Source organism: Equus quagga, chromosome 9 (genome assembly GCF_021613505.1).
Source record: "Equus quagga isolate Etosha38 chromosome 9, UCLA_HA_Equagga_1.0, whole genome shotgun sequence".
Lineage (NCBI taxonomy): Eukaryota > Metazoa > Chordata > Mammalia > Perissodactyla > Equidae > Equus > Equus quagga.
In genome coordinates, this window is record NC_060275.1 from 44,520,471 (window position 1) to 44,540,019 (window position 19,549).

A 19,549-nucleotide genomic window follows, 5' to 3' on the forward strand; every position below is an offset into this window, starting at 1 on the left:
CTTAGCTTATTGATAGATAATTTGTATTTCACTTGTGTTTCACCCCTACACGTAGTTTTTCTGCCATAAAAGTAATTGTTTACGTATCGTGTTTGTGTTTTCGGCATTAAATTTTATTTACGATTCTGTCTTTTCTGTTTGACAGATAACTAAGAACATTTGGGGAGACTATCATAACCATTGATTTAATTTACAAACTGATTTATGTTAAGCACCTTGTAAATGAAGCTGAATTACCCATGATTTGGTGTATGGTCCTTCCTTTATTTGAGGCTGTCTCCATGGAGCTGTGTTTAAAAGGGGATAGTAGTATATTTAAATGTAGATAATAATGGATTATCTACACAGAGCTTATAATATTTTATGGCCTAAAATACAAGCATTTTGGAAAATAGTGGGGTCACTTTTTTTTGGTATTTTCATATATGATGGATACTGTCAGGATTCTGATTCTTTATTTTCCCAAGTTTTGGTTCTTCATAATTAAAATAAATAAATTAAAAAATATATATGTATCGTGTGTTTCTGGAATACTCTTTGGTAGGTGAGCCAAGAGACCGTCCACTTCCAAACACAGTGTTCTCAAACCTCGTGCTATATTCAATTTGACTTGTAGGTTTATATTTTCCACATTTAGATATTTTATTTATCTGAAGTATATTTTTGTACGTGGTGTGAAATAGGGGATCTTGCTTTATTTTCTCCCTGAGATTTTATGTACATAGACACAACCATACAGGGATGGCCATCATTTGTCAAATGAAATTTCTGTTTTTCTGAACTAAAATGCTTCCTTTATTAAGTATAACCTCTCTGTAGATTTTTGGATCTCCTTCTTTCTCTCTCCACTCATACCGATTTAACTGCTTAGAGAGGCTGTGTGGCACAGTGGTTAAGGATGGGACTCTGGAGCTACATGACTTGTGTTTGTGCCTTGGTTCTGACACTTGGTTGTTGTGTAAACTTGGACAACATATTGATACTTCTGTCTCTCGGTGCCTGTTTGTAAAATGGAGATAATAAATATGATCTACTATGAAGAGTAAATGGGTTAATATATACAAATCACTTAGAGAAGTGCTTTCATATAGTAAGCAAGATATAAGATCTTTAATTGAAGACTTGGGCGGTATAGTCACTACCATTGACACAAACGCGATCAAAGGATAATTGAATTATTTGAATAGGTTTGAGTACTTAATATGTGCAAGGCTTTGTTCGCTGGTACAGCCATATAACTCGTAACTCGGCATGGACGACCACCAGTATTCCTTAGACCACCCTTGGAAGCCACAACTAAAGGGCACGTATTTTAACATTTCTTCTTAAATTCTAACAAACGTTGTCTAGGCTGATACAATTAGGGAAAGGGATTAATATATATGGAATGTTATTCTGCCAGCAATTTGATTTGGGAATTACAGGTAATCAAACAGGAGGTTTTCTGGTGTCTTCTGGGTCTGTGTCTTTGCTTCTGTGACTTAATTCTCTAATGTTCTGGTATGGATGCAAGAGGTATATGTGTGTATGTGTGTGTTTGAGACTAGCCTGGAACCAGAGTAAGTTACTCAGTCTGTAAATGCTTTTAACATGGTGATGAGGACCCAATAGAGAGGAGAAGGTTGAGGGTAATGTTATCATGTTGGTTGATGCCAGCACAGAATCTGCAAAAGCAGAGCGAAAGTAGAGTCATTGTTCTTGTAGATGCTGATGATTTATTGACGATTAGATGCAGGAAATATTTCTTTTAACTTAGTTTTATCCTATCCTAATAATAGCGCATAATTTTGGAATAATTACTATGTGCCAGGCACTGTTCTAAGTACTTTACTTGTATTAACATCTAATTCCCTCCCCCCCAAATTATACTGATTTTACGTATGAGGACACCAAAGCCCAAGTAGCTTAAACTAAGGTGCCCAAAGTTATTTTGTGAAGTGATGGAGCTAGGATTCAAATGGCAGCAGCCTGATGTCACAGCTTGTGTTCCTAGGTTTGATATTTATTTGAATATGGGTAAAAAAATTAAGGCAGGATTAGCGTCCACTTCTGTCTTGTATATGTATGAAATTCGAGCTTCTAAAAAAACTTTTTCATCTGTAAAATATGGTACATGTAAAGGAGTATATAAAGCATTTATGCACAGTTTAAACAATAATTAAAGGATACAAAATATGTCAGTATAACTACCAGACAGGTTAAGAAATAGAATATTGCCAGTGCCTTGGAAATCTGCAGAGTACTCTTCCCATTCACCTCCTTCCTCCCAGAGATAAACACTGTCTTCATTTTCCCAGTCACTATTCGTTGCTTTTCTTTATAGTTTTATCATTTATAAATGTATATATATAAAGAGAGAAAGACAGAGAAAGAGAGATGTGTTTATATAAATGTATATGTATCATGCATATATGTATAGATGTACCATGCATATTTGTGTATGTCTATGTATTTTTTGTGATTTCCTTCTGCTTAGCATTGTGTCCATAAGAGTGATTCACTTGAGTTGTGTAGCTAGAGTTTGTTCATTTTCACTGCTCTAGGGCATTACATGCTATGAGTATGGTACCGTTTACTTACTCAGTTTATTGTTGATGGCCTTGTGCGTGTGAACATTCCTGTCCATGCCACCTGGGCACTAGTGCCAGGAAACTCTAAGGCTGCATTCACAAACTTTAGCTTGCACAAGAATCACCGGAAATCTTGTTAAACATAGATTCCTACCCCTAGCCCCTGAGCTTCTGATTCAGTAAATCTGTGGTGGAGCCTGAGGATTTGCATGTCTAGCCAGCTCCCTGGTGCAGGAATGCTGGTCTGCTCTGGGATATGGACCAAGGAGTAGAATTACTGGACTGCAAACTATGTGCATGTTCACCTAGCTAATGCAAAGGTGTTTTCCAAACTGGTCCACCAGCACCATGTACACATTTTTGCTTTTTCATAATTTTAGTACACGTGTTATAGTCAAACTTTCAAAATTTTAGCAATCTGGTGGACTACATAAGGTATCTCTTTTTGGTTTCACTTTGTATTCTCCTGGTTACTAATAAGGTGGAGATTGTTTTTATATGCGTTTTGGTCTTTTCATCGTCCTTGTGGTGTCTGTATGAACCCAAGCTATTGGATGAAGTTCGTAACTTGTCTGTGCTTTACCTTGCTGTTTGTTGCCCATTCCCTTTGCCTAACATTTTCAGCCATAGCTTGGATGGTGTGTTTCCAAGGATTGTGAGCCTTCTTGAAAGCTGACTCATGTGATTAAATCTTTATTTGCTGAGTTCTTACTATGTATCAGGCCAAGCACTTTACCTACATTGTCTCACGTAATCCTCACATCAGCCCCACGAGATAGATAGGCATTATCATCATTATCCATTTTACAAATGTCTGAGCAAAGCCTGGCTTAACCCATTCACCCAAAGACACAGCTCCAGGAGGTGACCGTCGGGGCTTGAACAGCCTTTTACCTTCCCGGTATCATCCAGTTCCTGGGAAGTCTGTAAGAATTGGTGCAGTGGGAGCAAGATAATCCCTATTCAAGATTTGGAAGGATTGTAGCCTGGAGGAAGATTTGGACTTTAGAGTGAAGACTTAAAGGATCTCAGTTTCAGGGACTAAACTTTGGCCTTATGAATGGGAAAATCTAACAAGTTGGGCTGAGTTAGGGTAGGCTAATGTGGAAGTAGGCAGTTTCTGTCACTGGTCACGTAGCCTCTTGGTGGTGATTTTAAGAGATGCAAGTAACTGATGAGTTGATGGAATTGCCCTGTTTTTTCTGACCTCAGGCTGGCTTGGCCCAGAACTGTAGTCACAGTAATGCAGAGGTACATGTGACCTTTTGTTCCTAGCACTTGGTTGTCTGCTCTCAGACCTTCAGTGTCCAGCCATCCGAGTGAGCTTGTGGCCCTGCTGGCGGTATAAGGTTGTTATTTGGCCTGGCTTGTTTTTGATCTTTTAGCCTTGACTTTTGAGTATTCAGTAAGACTGAGACTTTGTAAGTAGTTTAGGTGTCTTTGAAGAGACTTAATAACTAGTGCTTCTTATCCATCTAATTTCTGGACAGATAAGATGAAAGAGTCAGCAGATAGAGACACAAATTCAGCCTTTATTACTGACAAAGACAGGGGTGGGGAATGTGACTTAAATATGTTGGATCTCAGAATTAATTCTCCCCTCGCCTCCCATCTTTAACAATGCTGGGTGAGGGCCACTCTCCCACCCAGGGATCCTGCTGTTGTAAATTCACCTACAGCAAAACGATACTTAGACTGTGTAGACGGGCTGGCTTCCAGCTGAAAAGTGGTGATGAAGGGACTGGACTCTGTATGCCCAATTGTTTCATCCCAACTTGCCAGAGAGGTCGACAGAGGTCAGGAGTGGTATTGCCGGTATAGCTCCCTCTAGATGGAAGTAGGGAATAAGAGTTCCACTAAACATTGCTCAGATTTTGGATTAACAGTTCGGTTTATGTTCTTGGCCATCAGGTGTGTGCTCATCCAGAAGCGTGGCGATTGCCCTCAGAGGGGAAGATGGGCCTCTGTCAGACAGTCTTGCTCCCAACCTTATTAAGTCTTTGAAGATCAATAGCTTTATTTTTTAAAGAATCCTCAAACCTAATGGGGCATGCAAGAGCCTACAAAGTGAGAAAGCAAACCAATCCCGATTCTGGAATAGTTATCCCGGGTGAAATTATGACCCCAGAGCATGTCCTTAAGTGTCCCAGAGACCAGAACAGAAAGCCCTTGCTATCTGAGGGAAGGACTCACATTGGGTGGAGGAAACCTTAGCCTTTCCCGAATGCTAATCAGACTCAGCCTCTCCTCTATAATCCGTGACCTTTGGCCTAAACACAGAATTCAAAGGGGAAATGATATTGAATATTCTGGGTGAGGCACCTCAAGAAAGATGGAGATTGCCACCATGAAATACTTCTGAACCTTCCCCTTGGGGGCAGTATCTCAAATGCCAGCGTTCTGAAAGAAAAACCCAGAATGCGCCCATGGATCCCCTCCCCCCAGGTAAATACAAAGTGCTAAATTTCACCTCCCACTGGGAGCCTCTCCCTGATGAGTTTCGGTTTGCATGCAGCACGTCGAAAGCTCCTACTTTGCCTTTCCCTGTGAGCCCCTTGAGACTGCCAGCCTGGTACTGTCAGCAGTGTGGGCTCTGTCAGGTGGGTGGCTGTGGGACACACTGTCTTGGGAGCAGGTGTTTTCAGTCTCTTGCCATTTGCAGTAGGGTTGCTTTGACCGAATAAGGCCGTCTGCAAGGGGAGATTTCTCCTTCATTTGTAAAGACCAGTCCAGACCACTTGGTGGAGGCTGACCCTTGAGCCTGTGGTCAAAAGAATCCAAGATGGGCCTTCCTTTGCCTCTGAATGCAGAGCAGGATTAGTGGCAGCCAATTCGGTGCTGTCCTCATAGACTTGTCATTAATAATTTAAAGTGAGAACCTCGATAGGGCTCTTGAATTCACTGTTGTTTAAAAATAGCAAATATTGTTCTGCTCACTAGTCTTTAGGCAGTAGATTTTTGAGATAATCTCATTTTTCTGTGCCTCGGCTGTCTCTGCTAATTTAGACCTGGGGCCCATGGGCACCTCCAGGAGTTCTGAGCTGCCTCAGACCTTTGCTGAGGCCGAGCTGCAACAGCCCTCACCCAAAAGTGTTCACCATTGGCTAAGGCTGCCGCATGTCCTGACTCTTTTCTGAGATCCTTGGCTGGCAGCCTTTCCTGAGGTCCACTGTCTCTGCTCTAGGCCTCTGTAAACAGCCACTTGCCTGGAGAATAACCACCACAAGTTGTGGTCACACATCAAGATCAAAATACCCTGTGGTTTAGGAATTAAAGCCTCTTGATGTTAAAAGCTACCTGCCCAACTATAAAAACCAGCCACACTGCACAATCCAGGCTGCAAACCACCAAGTTAAGAAACAGGCAGGGCCCGAGTGAAGCCCCCCTTCTGCCCTGCCCAAAGCCCCGGGTCCTCGGTCCTCCATGAGTATTTTCCTCCCCAGCATTGGATTGCTTCTTTATTATTTCTCAAGGTCCCCAGAAAGTACACCAAATGCTGAAGTCTCTGACCAGGCTCAGTAAATAGGACTTCTCCCTGAACCAAGTTCTGAACCGAGTGAAATATAAGCCAGAAGAGTCAACAGTTAGGAAAGGAAAATATCACCATGGTTCTGATAAGGGCTGGGCTGGAGGGCGTGACTTTTGTCTGTGGGCCTGTCTGTTGCTAATATGGAATCCCAGAATTCCACAGACATGCTCACTCACTTGCAGGCAGTGCTGGACCTATCCCGCCCCCCCACCCCATGCTGCAGGGGATCTGCAAACTCCCAGCATGGAAAATGAGATCACCATGCTTGTTTTCTGAGGACCTGGGACTCCCAGCTGGGAGGAGTAGGGGACCGGACTGGGCACCAGCTGCCCAGATTGTTCTTTCGAATTCAGCCTTCAGATCAGTTCAGTCCATCCCTCTTCTCTCTAGGGTAGCAGTTCACAAACTTCTTGGTCTCGGGGCTCTGTTAAAAATTATTGAGTGCCCCAGTGAGCTTTTAGAATGTGGAAAATATTGGTTGAGGTTTAGTATATTCGAAATTAAACTGAGAAAATTATATAATATTCATTTAATTCATTTAAAAATATTAAACCCATTACGTATGTAATGTAAATACCAATTTTTATGAAAAAATAACTTTATTTTCCAAAACAGAGAAACAAAATTAGTGGGAAGAGTCACATTGTACTTTTATATTTTTGCAGATCTCCTTAATGTCTGGCTTAATAAAAAACAGTTGGTTTCCAGTAGCTGCTTCTGCATTTACTCTGTTAAGGTTTCACACATCACCCAGCCCCTGGAAAACTCCACTTTACACTGGTGAGAGAATGAAAGTGAAAAGGCAAATGACGTTATTATATTATGAAAATAGTTTTGCCTTTCAGAGGATCTTGGGCTCCCCCAGGGGTCCTGCGACTACACTTTGAGAACCACCATTCAGGGTATGACTGACAAGTGGAGTGGAAAGAGGTAAGAGTATTAGGGTTAGCAGAGTTCCTTTCACATAGAAAGAAGCTTCAGGAGGGAAAGAAGCATTCCTCCCCTACAGGTTACACGGTAAAACTGTCCGTGCCAGACTTAAATCACGCACGGTAGCCGTGGGTGGAAAAGATGCTGGTCTTCAGCCCCTGAGTTGAAACTGGCACTGCTGATATAGCACTGTAACCCCTGTATTAGCATGAGGGCTCTGGATTTACTTCTTCACTGCTTAACCTATTAGAACACCAGTGGACAGGGTGCTGCTTCTGGAGCGAGTTCAGGAATGGAATGGCTTTGAACTCTGGTGTTATCGACAATGGCCTCTGTTCACTGCAGCACATTTCTGGAAGCTGTGCTGTGAATGTTATTTTCTCACAAGAATCATGGTGTAATTGGGTTGGATTTATCTTATCAAGGACTCGGATAAATCATCACTATGTCCGGCTATTCAAATTCAATCAGAGTTATATCAGAGTTATGGGAACTGTAAACATTCTAACAGTTTTTAAGAAGTGAAACCATGCTCCAGGTTTTAGGAAACAGGCCTAATTGTACGTGAATACAAGGGAGTCTGGAGTATAGAAGATGCACAAAGAGTCTGTTACAGATTGTAATTATTCTTTCATCAGTATCACCTACTGAAAATTAATATAGTCGCCATGATATGTATTTACAGACAATTTTCCTTGTGTGCTTGCAGAAGATTTGGGGGTGGTGGTGAAGCTTTGATGTGGGTGACTTAGAAAACAAGGTGTTGGGGCCAGCCCGGTGGCACAGCAGTTAAGTTTGCATGTTCTGCTTTGGCGCCCTGGGGTTCGCCGGTTCGGATCTCGGGTGTGGACATGGCACCTCTTGGCAAGCTATGCTGTGGCAGGCGTCCCACATATAAAGTAGAGGAAGATGGGCATGAATGTTAGCTCAGGGCTCGTCTTCCTCAGCAAAAGGAAGGAGGATTGGCAGCAGATGTTAGCTCAGGGCTAATCTTCCTTAAAAACAAAAAACAAGATGTTTATGAAGGCTTGGCCTGATGTTTTTTCCTATAATTTTTTCCATAGTAAACAGAAAGTTTGAAATTATTTTATTAACATATATCATATCACAATTATATTTGAGAATCATAGTTTAGGAAAAAATTCCCAATAGCAGCAGATAGATTTGTAAGTTGGTCTTAATTCATATAGGACAATTTCCAGGCCTTTGCCAGTTACATAGCATGTATCAGTGCATGTGGATGCTTCCTAACGGTTGTTTTCATGACTAAGTAGTGGTTAAGGGTGGTCCCCAGAGCCATTCAGTGCTGGTTTGAATACCATCCCTAATTTGAGCAGCTAAATGACCTAGGACAATTTCTTTTCAGTTTGCTTCCTTGCCTGGAAAATAGCACCAATAATAGTACCTACCTCATAGGGTTGTTGTGAGGATTGTTGAGATGTAATGCACAGAAAGCATTGTGGCACAGTTTCTAGCACATCGTAAGCACTCAATAAATATTAGCAATCACCGATCTTCAGTGTGTTTAGTTAAGTGAGTTCCGAAGTTGATTATAAACACAGTCTGATGCTAAATACTATACTATTGATGACATTTTGAATGCTGTATATAAGCATGTTGCAGTCTAGTGAATATAATAAGTTGGCAGGGCAAAAATCCATCTAAGCAAGGATTGGCCATCTCTATTGGAGTTGCCTTAGGCACTTCTGGAACTTCTAATGGCAGTTTAATTGCCTAACTGCCTGAGCCACTATCTCATGATAGTGTCGTACTTTTACAAGCCAAGTCAGTGTGTAGGTGTGTTGTTGCTGTCCATTGCATTAAACATCCAGGACGCTTACTCGTAAACTCCTGTCTATCTTTTGGGACTTCACTCCACAAAGCCTTGATGCCTAGGAAGGCTTCTCTCCTGTGGGCTGAGGGGATGGGGGATGGCACAGACCTCCGTGGACGTCACTTGATGTATGTTCCTATATGGTCCTAAGCTTTCATAGGTTCAACTCCTGAGAAGTTGGCACAGTAAAGCACATTTTGTATGTGGAACTCACATTTTTGTCCATCAAGCTGTTTTGTTGTGGTGCTGTCTTCTAGCTCAGAGTGCAATTTCAGCAGAGTAGTCAGGTTCCTGGGCCAGCACTGATGCTATTATTTGACTATTCTCTTCATTGCTTGATTAAAAGAAATGAAAATCAGAATAATAAAAGTACTGATACTAGAGATGTTCAAGGATCCATTCTAATAATATAGTCGAAGCAAAGATGGGAATCACTAGGTAGGTCACGGGGGGCAAACTGAGGCCTCTGTGAGGTGTTCTTCGCACCTAAGCTGCTCTGGATTGTATTGAGAGGGCAAGAAAGAGTTAAAGAACTAGTTCAAAACGCCGTGCTCTCCCTCCACGATAGTACGTGAGAAAGCAAAAATATCAAAATCCAGGGTTAAGCTTGGGCACATTTTAAGCGTGTTTCCGGGGATATGAAACCCAAAGTGTCATCAGTGGCATGACTGACACAGAGAAAAATCTTTAAAGAGTAGCAGTAGCTCTTGAATAATCTTCTTAACATAGCCTCCAACGTCATGGGTGGAATCCTGTGAAATGTAGAGAATCTGGCAAATGTAATTGTATGCTGATAAATTGGACTAAAAAATAAAAAATTAGTCATGCAGAATTGGTCTTGAACAGTTCCATTATTCTATCACCATGTACCTCACAGGCCACTTTAAAAATGTCTTCACTAATTGTTTATATTTAAATATATTTACTTATATCATTTGGGAGACGTAACCACGTAATAAGAGTATTGGCATAGTGTGACCCCTTCCTCTACCACCACTACCCCTTAGCCTCACAAATCACAGAGAGAGGAAGTCCGCTTGTTTTCCTTTGTACATGTTTGTGAATGAATTTTTATTTTTTGTCATCTTGGTTTCTTTTCAGTATTCCTACTTCACAAAATTCTTTAAAATATTTCTGAAGTACTCATGTAGCAAAGAGATAAAAGTCTCCACGACACCCATATCATAAGAGCAGCTAACTCTTCACTTGCCGTGAATCAGGTTTTATTTTGAAGCCCTTTATATGCCTCACAGCAATCTCATGAGGCCGGTACTCTATTATTGTTATTAGAGAGGAAGAAGCGGAGGCCCTGATGAAGTTGTGTAGCTTGTCAAGGTCACACAGGTAGTAAGGAATGGAAACAGGATTTAAACCTAAGTAGATTGGCTCTAGATGCCTCAGTCTTAACCACTGCTCACATTCCTGTCTTTATTTCCATAAGGAATGAGGGGAGCAACATATTATAAAGTGAAAGGGGGTTTTTAGCTTGTTGACTGCATTTGACAATCTATTTCACAGTACTCTAATTGTTACTAGATTCCCACCATAGAATATCTGGAAGGGAAAAAAGGAAGAGATCAATGCTTTGGGGGAAAATGCCCAATTGCTTTAATTGAAGAGATTATAATAACTCATAGAGCCTAGGTTTTAGCTAGGCAGTCTTCAGAGCCAGAAAGAAAAGTAAAGATTCTTTCAGGTTTGGGCTGCTTTTAGATGTGAAATTTTTAGCCAATAATCATAAATGATCATGATCAGGAAGAAGACAGAGAGGCGAGGAGCTTGAAGAGTCCTCTGTGGCTTCAATAGAATATTTAAGGGCTCAGATTTAGGAGTGACTTGGAGGAAATTGGAAAGCAGAGCCAGTGACCAAGGATGTCTATAAAAAACGAAACATGATAACAGGACCCTAAAAGAGTAGTGGACTCAAGGCCTTAAAGCTCACAGTACTGAGACTATGGAAAAATTTTAACAAGAACAAAAAGCGATGTGGCTGCGAGTTCAGAACCAGAACAGATAGACTGATCCTAGCAGGCAAGCAGAACCCCTCAACTCCTATTACACTTCTGTCCCTTTTAGACGAGGAGGTCGATCCTCAGCCTGGGAAGAGTAGAGCAAATACTTGTAAGAGGAAATTGAAACTCAAGATAGGTGAGCTGATTGTGTGAGAGTGCGGAACAGCACTAAATGAGTTCCGATCCTCTGGCCAGATGAATTTCGTCCTGGTGGGCCGAGAGGACTTGCTGACCCCTTGGCTTGTAATCTCTGAAGAATAGTGGAGAAGAGAAGAATTACTAAAGCACTGGGGCTGGGACAATGTCCCAGTTAAAAGCACACACAAAAAAATCAAGAAGGTGTAGTTTTCAAGGAAAAGAGACTGCCCCATGCTGACCTGGGGCCAAATTCTCAAACCAGTCATTACAAAAGGCTAGCTTGCTATTTCAATTTTCAGATGTGCACAGTAACTAGGAGACAGCATGGAATTGTTAAGAACGGAAAAAATAATTTTCTTTATTCCTTTTTGTTGTTGCTAAGTTATTCAACTTGAAGACTAGAGCAGAAAGGTTGGTATGCCGGATCTGGCATTCAGAAAGGTTTGGGGAGATGGAGATACGGCAGGATGTGTGGCCACCATGGGCTGCACTGTCACTTGCTAAATAAACCGATTTAGTCATCACATCTCTTAAGATTCTATTTTAGTGAGTCTTGGGTTGGGATGCAGGAATCTGAATTGTAGACAGATGTCCCCGATGCCTTGTTATGCCGAGCAAGTTTGGGAACTCACTAGGCTGTATGGCAGACATGCCACAAGCGGGATTCATGTTGTCATCATAGTATTAATACTACTATTACTGATAGCTGATACATTGAATAAGCATGTATCAGACTCTCTCTTGAGTGCTTTACGCGTATGATCTCATTTAATCCTCGCACCTGCCCTATGAGTGGTACTGTTTTTATTATACATATTGTATTGCTCACATGGGGAAACTGTGGCTTCTCTCAGGTCTCACAGATAGTAAGTGATGGACAGGATTCAAGCTCAGACAGTCTGGCATGTGGAAAGTCTGTGCTCCAAGCAACTCCATGGGCAGCCCATCTTGAGAGTCTGGTTTATGGCTCTGGGTCGGCGGGAAGGGCGATGTCTGGGCTTGTGTCACACCTTGTCTTTGGCATCCGAGTAGCACCTTTATAAAGTCATTGGGGTGTCTCATTACACTTTCTTGATGCAGAAAGCTGGGCGGAACGACTAAATCTCGATGGAATTATTAATTTATAGAGATCAAATCTTGGAGAGTCCAATGTAATTGCTGTCCCTTGGGGCCCCAAATCAGCAGCAGAGATACTGGAAGCCATGACTTAACGGTTGCCTGGTAAAATCGATCAGGGCTGTTTGGGTTGACGACAAGCTCAATATAAATCAACAGGGCCTTTGTCCATGCTGTACCTTCTGCCTGGAATGCCCTTTTCCACTTCCTCTCTTTCTCCTGGCAAAGTTTTAATCATCTTTAAAGACAGAACCTAAATGTCACTTCAGCTATGGAGGCTTCTTTGATTTCTGCAGGCAGATTTATCCTCCCATTCTTTCTGCTTCTTTAGCACTTTGTTCCTGACATTATAATTTTGCGATTATCTTAGTTTGTGCCACCGATGTCACTCAGCTGGAAACATGGGGGAAGGCATGATTTCCTCCCTCCTTCTCTTTCACTGTGAGTCCCTGCCCTCACCGAGCCCTATCAGTTTTAACTGTCTGCATATTGACACAATCTGCCCCTTCTTCGTTCCTGCAGCCCCAGCCTGATTCAAGTCTGTGTCCTAACTTGTCCCCCAGCTGTCACTTGTCACCCCCCCCCCCCCCACACACAAACATTTCCCACGAAGCATCAGAGAATTCTCTATCAAACACAATCTGTCTGTGCTTAAAATCTGTGCCTGGCTCCTCACAGCCAATAGGATAACCCCAAGCCCCCAACCATCTATGATCTAACCTCATCTAACTCTCCAGCCTCAACTTTTGACTTCCTGCCTTGCTTTTTGCACTCCAGTGACACTGAACTCATTGTAATTCCCCAGGCAGTGTGCTGTTTCTTGCTGCCTTGTTCCAGCTCAAGCACTGCCCGCCTGGGATGGCTTCCCCGCCAACCCCCACCGCCTGGCTACTCCTGGGTTCTGCTTGGGAGGCCCCCAGACTCCTGCCCTGGGCTCTCCTCATGCCCTCTGTGTCTCTCTATCTCCCGCTTGCTACTTTCTATTGCAATCACTTGTCTATTTTGCTCCCACAGTAAGCCTTGAACTTCTTAAAGGCAGAGGCCATGTCTTGTTCTGTTTCCAGTGGCAAATGGACACTCAGTACATGTTTCTTGAAAGAATCACATTGTAATTATTTATTCTACTTGGAAAGCCCATAGAGTTAGAACCTTGCTCTTCCTCGTTCTGGATGTGAGGTCTTAAGTATTTCACTGCACGTCTGAGGGAGACTCTATTTGCTCATTTACAAAATGTGGATGATTTCACCCCCCTCAAGGGGCTATTGTGAGAATTAAGGGAGACAGCAATATCTTATAAAACTTAACACACTATTCCGGGGACCCACAGGCGACAGTCCTGATGCCTATGAATGTTTTTCACTTTTTTTTTTTGTTGAGGAAGAACTGAGCTAATGTCTGTTGCCAGTCTTCCTCTTTTTTTATTTTGCCTGAGAAAGATTAGCCCTGAGCTAAGATCCATGCCAATCTTCTATTTTGTGTGTGGGTCGCCACCATAGCATGGCTGAGGTTTGGTGTACATCCGAATCCGGTGTCTGAACCTATGGACTTGGGCCGCCCAAGTGGAGCACGCTGGACTTAACTACTATGCCACGGGGCCGGTCCCTGGTTTTCACATTTTGCAGTGCTTAAATACTTTTGAAAAATCAGAGGAAGAAGAGTTTTGACACTTGAAAATGAAATGAAATTCAAATTTCGGTGTCCATAAATAAAGTTTTCTTTGAACGGAGCCACGTTCATTTATTTCCATTGTCTGTGACTTCCTTTGCACTGCAGCGGCAGAGTTGAGTCATTTCAACAGAAGTCCTATGGCCTGCCAAGCCTCCAATATTTACTCTCTGAACCTTTACAGGAAAGCGTTCACTGACCCTTACAGTATTCAAATATTAAAAAAATGCCTGTGATTCACAACCTGCTTCTTGCACCACAGGGAACTTCCTGAGGGGAGGGTTCCTTTCTTTGAACTTCTGGAGCCTCATCCTGGGCCTGGCAGACTAATCAGTTAATGTGAGGGCTGAGCCACGGTGGCAGGGTTTTGGTTTTCTGAAGAGGCGGATGCTCCAATAAGTGTTGGGTAGACTGTTTGAAGAGATGATGAGCTTCCCAGTGGTAGGGGTGCTAAAGGGTAGGTGGACACCTCTTTTTCGTGGGTTGTTGTAGAACAGTGTGTCTCACCCTTGGCCCAGTCAACATTTGGGCTAGATAATTCTCTGTGGTGGGGGTTGTCCTGTGCATTGTGCGACGACGGTTGGCAGCATCCCTGGCCTCTAGCCAATAGAAGCCATTAGGACCTACCTCCCACTTGCGACAACCAAAAATGTGTGCAGACATTGTCACATGTTCCCTGGTGGGCAAAACCACCCTGGGTTGAGACCAGTGATGTAGAACGTTCAAGTATCAGCTATGGGTTAGACTAGAGAACTTTCAATGTCCAAAAAGCTGTAGCCATCAGAGGCTTCAGGAGGGGAGTCAGCTTCCCTGGGGGGTTCTTGTCACCAGTTCTGTGGTCTCCCACAATCTCAGACCTAGTAGCAGCCCCAGCCTTGTAGGGTTGCATCAGATGAGATACCCATGCACCTGCGTGGTGCTTGACACGAAGTAAGCCTGCCGTATCTCCAATTTGGAGATTCTGTTCGTTACAATGCTTCTTGTTCGTTTTTTAAACAAGTTAGTTTTGTCATTTTTGGACTGAATGTTAAAAGAGGAAATTAATAATAAATTAATAGGGAGAAATACCTATTTTAATAATTTGAGGGAGCCTTTTTTAAGAAAATGCATTATAGAGGAATAATAGCATGTTATTTTGTGGATCTATTTTGTCTTGGGGAAGAACGATTTAGAGAAGTTTGAGCTGTTGAAAACAAACTTGAAAGTCTCCTAAAGGAATACATGGCCCCCGTGGGTATTTAATATTGGTAGCCAGTGTGTTAGAGATGTGCTTTACAAACATGGTTTCAGGAATTCTCACAGCCGCCCTGTGCAGGGGGTCCCCTTTCCTAGATGAGGAAAATGAGCAGAGAGGTTGAGGAAGGGCTGGCACGCTGAGGGCAGACATTCCCTTTTCTGAAATAAGGTGGAGGCGGAAACTCAGGAGTAAACATTCACAGTAGACCGATGGTCTTGACGCGACTTGAAATCCCGTGCCTGTGGGTCTGGGTGGGGAGCTTGCTGCTTCTTATTCCCTTACCTTAGGGTAGATCCCCTGGAAAATAAGACAGGAGTAGTGGAGTTAAAGCAAAGATTACAGTATTCCTGTCGTCTTTAGACTGTGTTGGTCTCTGGGTGCTTACCCATAACACTGCACGACGCCCTAACCCGAGTGCTCAGGTTGGAATGTGACCCCTTTTTACTGCATGCCTCCCCTTGTTTGCCTCTGACCTGCTGACCCTGCAGAGCTCCGTTCCCCCCCCCCCCCCCCCCCCCCCCCCCCGGGTGGGAACCCTGCCACAGCCTCCCTCTGTAGAAGCCTGGACTGGAGGTGAAGAGGCCCACCCTTGACCTATCCTTGGGACACAGATTTGCAACACATTAGTCCCTTTTAAATGGTGAACTGGGGCGTTCCTTTATTTGTTTCAGTTCGTGAAAAGCAAAAGCTTTCACTTACTGAGTGCTTGCTCCGTGCCAGGCCCAGGGTCAGTGCCTGGGTATTTACAGCTGGCCAGTATCAAAATATCGCCTAGTGGCCCAAACTTGCTGCATGTCGGCAGCCCAACTTCTCACTTCTCAGTTAGTGCCTAATATTTTTTCTTTCTCAATATGGACTATGTGGAGCATACAGGATATATAGGGAATAATATAGTTTGCCCATGTGCCTATGCACATCTCCACGTTTTACCATTGACTTTTGATTCTTTTTGAAATAAATGAATTACTACAAATAAGATCAAAGCCGCCTGTACAATCCTTCGTGACACCTGTGCTATCTCGCCCTCCCCTGGCATAGCCACTATCCTGCTTTTGGTGTTTATCACTACTTTGTCTGTTTTTATATTCTTACTACATATGTGTCAATAATGTTACATTATCTTTCCTATTTAAACTTTATGTCTAAAAATGAAGTCATCAATCATGCTTTTTATTTTTATCTTTTTGCAAGATTCATACCACAGTGTACTTTGTCTTGAATCTGAAATTGGAGTGTTGTCAAAATTGATTTCTGAACTTACTAAAAATGACAGTCATCCTAGGTTGATTTATAATTAAGTTTCTCTTTCAACCTTGCATGGAAGTTAAAGAAATTGACTTTTTGTTTGTTTTGAGATGTAATCCTTTCCGGTCAGTGTAGCTCCAGTTCTTCCTTCTTTTTTTTTTTTGCTTTTTGCTGAGGAAGATTCGCTCTGAGCTAACATCTGTTGCCAATCTTTCTTTTTTTGTATGTGAGCCACCACCACAGCTTGCCACTGGCGCATGAGTGGTATAGGTCTGTGCCCAGGAACCAGGCCTGGGCTGCCAAAGCGGAGCACGCCAAACTTAACCACTAGGCCACCGGGGCTGGCCTTCCAGTTCTTCCATTTTAGTGTTATGGAGAGTTCCTTTCTTTTCCTGTGTGAAGATACATTAGTCCATTCTTCTATTGATGGGCGTTAGGTAATCTCCAGGTCTTGCTGTTGTCCATGCTGCAGTGAACGTTCCTGCACGTGTTGACTGGAGCACTCGGGAGAGTTTTGCTAGGAATACACCTACCATATAGGATATGTCCACATTCACCTTTACTAGAGCTTTCCAAATTTCACTTTCATGTGACTGTACCAGCTTCCACGAACCGCTGTATAAGGGGTGGCTTGGTCTGTATCCTTGACTTGATACACCCCTTTCTTGTACATAACACACTTAAAACTGTTTGCTAATTTGATTGGTCTGAACTAATATCTATGTTGCTCCTAATACTTTTTTGAGATTAAATACCATGTGATATTTAACAAAGTCCAAATTTACTTTTTTCTTTACTTTCTTAGATCTGAAAAGAACAGTTGAAATATTAGATTAGTCTGAATTTTTGTGACTGTACTACTTGCAAAACTTCACACACGTAATCCAGGTAGTCCTTTAATTGCAAAGCTACACTGTATTGCTGCGTTCGGACAGCTTGAGGTCTTTCTGTTTCTGGGGCTTCCCTTTCTCCTTCCTCCCAATTTCTGCTTCTCCTCACCAGCGCAGACTGCTCCTACTGCTGGCCCTGCAGCTGTGAACTCCATCCCTTTGGCAGCCTCTGCCCACTCTTCCTCCTCCTGTATTTGTTTATTGTTTGTTTGTTTGTTTTTGAGGAAGATTAGCCCTGAGCTAACATCTGCTGCCAGTCCTCCTCTTTTTGCTGAGGAAGACTGGCCCTGAGCTAACATCCATGCCCATCTTCCTCTACTTTATATGTGGGATGCCTACCACAGCATGACTTGCCAAGCGGTGCCATGCCTGCACGCGGGATCCGAACCGGCAAACCCTGGGCCCCCGAAGCAGAAAGTACACACTTAACCACTGTGCCACTGGGCCAGCCCCCCTCCTCCTGTATTTGGATCCTCAACAGTGCAGGGTGAAGTTTCCTGTAATTAATGTAAATGCTGCACGAAGGCTATTGAGGCCTAATCGTCCTGTGATGATGTCAGTACGGCTGGAAGAAGTAGCGAAAGAAACTTGGAGGGGTAGCTGGATCGTACTTGGTATAAGTGAGTTTTAAGCACCCTGGTAGTTAACTGTGTATGTGATGATAGAGAGTAAGATGGCGAGAGATAGTTACTTGCTAATTTTTAAGTATAAAAAGGCAACATGATTGTATTAATCTTTATTTATATTTTTAATGGATTCTGCCCTTCAAATTAGAGAAATATATACTTTTGGTTGATTAATTTTACTTGGTATGAAATACTCTATATCCTGCACCTAAGTATATTGCAATTTTGTTGTTTAGCTAATAGGCTGTATTCAAACTTCATGGTCAGAGACTTAGATAAGTATATAAAAATCTATAAACTTGAATGTATACATTTTTCTTGAAAAGTTAAGCTAGTGATGGTGATTTGCGGAGCCTAAAAACTATTTGGCTGTCCCCTACCCCCTGGGTCCACTTGATCATTCTTCAGTCACAGTGACCATTTTGATGGAAATGTTCAGCCCTCAGAAGAACCTAGAATGTGTATTATTTAGATTTTCCTGGACAAGACAAGTGGGATTTGTTTCTTCTACTTCAGTTATCAAAAAGTTTAACCCTTTGCCCTCTACATTCTAGTTGTAACCATTCGGAAACAAAGGAGTTGTTTGTACAAGATAGTTGAAAAAAATGAGGCTTTATGCCAAGTGGAATGTTTCTCGGTTGAAGGAGGTAGCAATCATCGCACACATTTCTTTTCTTGTGTTGCAGGCATCTGTAGAGGCTTCTGGTGAAATCGCATTATGCAAGACTGGATTTCCTGAAGATGTTTACAGTGCAGTCTTATCACAGGATGTGCATGAAGGACAGCCTCTTCTCAATGGTACTATCTCCAAAGATGTATTTGTACATAGTGTCTACGCGCTTGAAACAAATTAGCTATTAAAAAGTCTCTAAATCATCTCTACTGTATAACCAGTATGAATTTTTCACAATCACTATAATGAGACTGTGGGGACTTTATTTTAGGATTACAGAAAAGCTCATGAATCTCTTATGCACATAACTGGAAGGCTCCTGATCTCTTGAAAATTTTAGATTTCTTTATTTTTAATTTACAGTAGAAACCATTACAGAACTAATTTTTTAATTTTTTTGCATGCATCGTGCTTATTTTGAAGAATGTTATTTACCGAAAGTCAGATTCTAATGGTTTTAAAAATTATTTACAGTGACAATCCACTTCGTGCTTTGAATTAAAGAAATTGCTATAATATTATCTTTACAAAACATGTACAACTTTGATATTTAGCTAAAGTATAATTAACAGATTTGGCAGGTAAAGTCTTGAGACAGGAGCTTGAAATCCGTATTTTTGTTATGACATTGTTTATAGGAATTACTAGATAGCTAATTTAGTTGTAACATATGTGAATTTCAAATATAGACTCATCTCCTATTTAAATATGGATCAAGTTCATTATAGTTATCATATGAAAATCCTTGCCAATAAGTCTAGATAAAATCTGAAATAAAATGAGTATCAAAAGCAAAATTGAAAGCCCTTTCCTTTACCTCTAATTGAAAGCAAATGAAATTTTGGTTAGTAGTATTTTCATGGACTTATTTATCATTACACAAAATGTCATTGAAATGGGAAAGCAAGAAGAATTGATTAGTAAGTTGTATTTAAATTCGAATTCCTCACAAATCGGGCATATCTCTAAGGCTGTTTTAGAGAGCTGCTTTTAGAAAATCTGTGCAACCTCAACTAATTAATTTACACAGGGCTCTACCACACAGCCTTAACTGAAGTGTTTCTGCAGCACTGACAAGCCTTAG

The 19,549-nt window shown here is 42.0% G+C and overlaps 1 protein-coding gene across 1 annotated transcript in view; it reads left to right on the forward strand.

Annotated features, from left to right (window-relative positions):
- Positions 1 to 19,549, forward strand: part of CDH2 (cadherin 2) — a 215,007-nt gene that overhangs the window by 12,820 nt on the left and 182,638 nt on the right. The window contains exon 2 of the mRNA XM_046670849.1: positions 18,479 to 18,590. Coding sequence (XP_046526805.1) covers positions 18,479 to 18,590 — 112 coding nt within the window. The remainder of the gene's footprint in view (positions 1 to 18,478; positions 18,591 to 19,549) is intronic.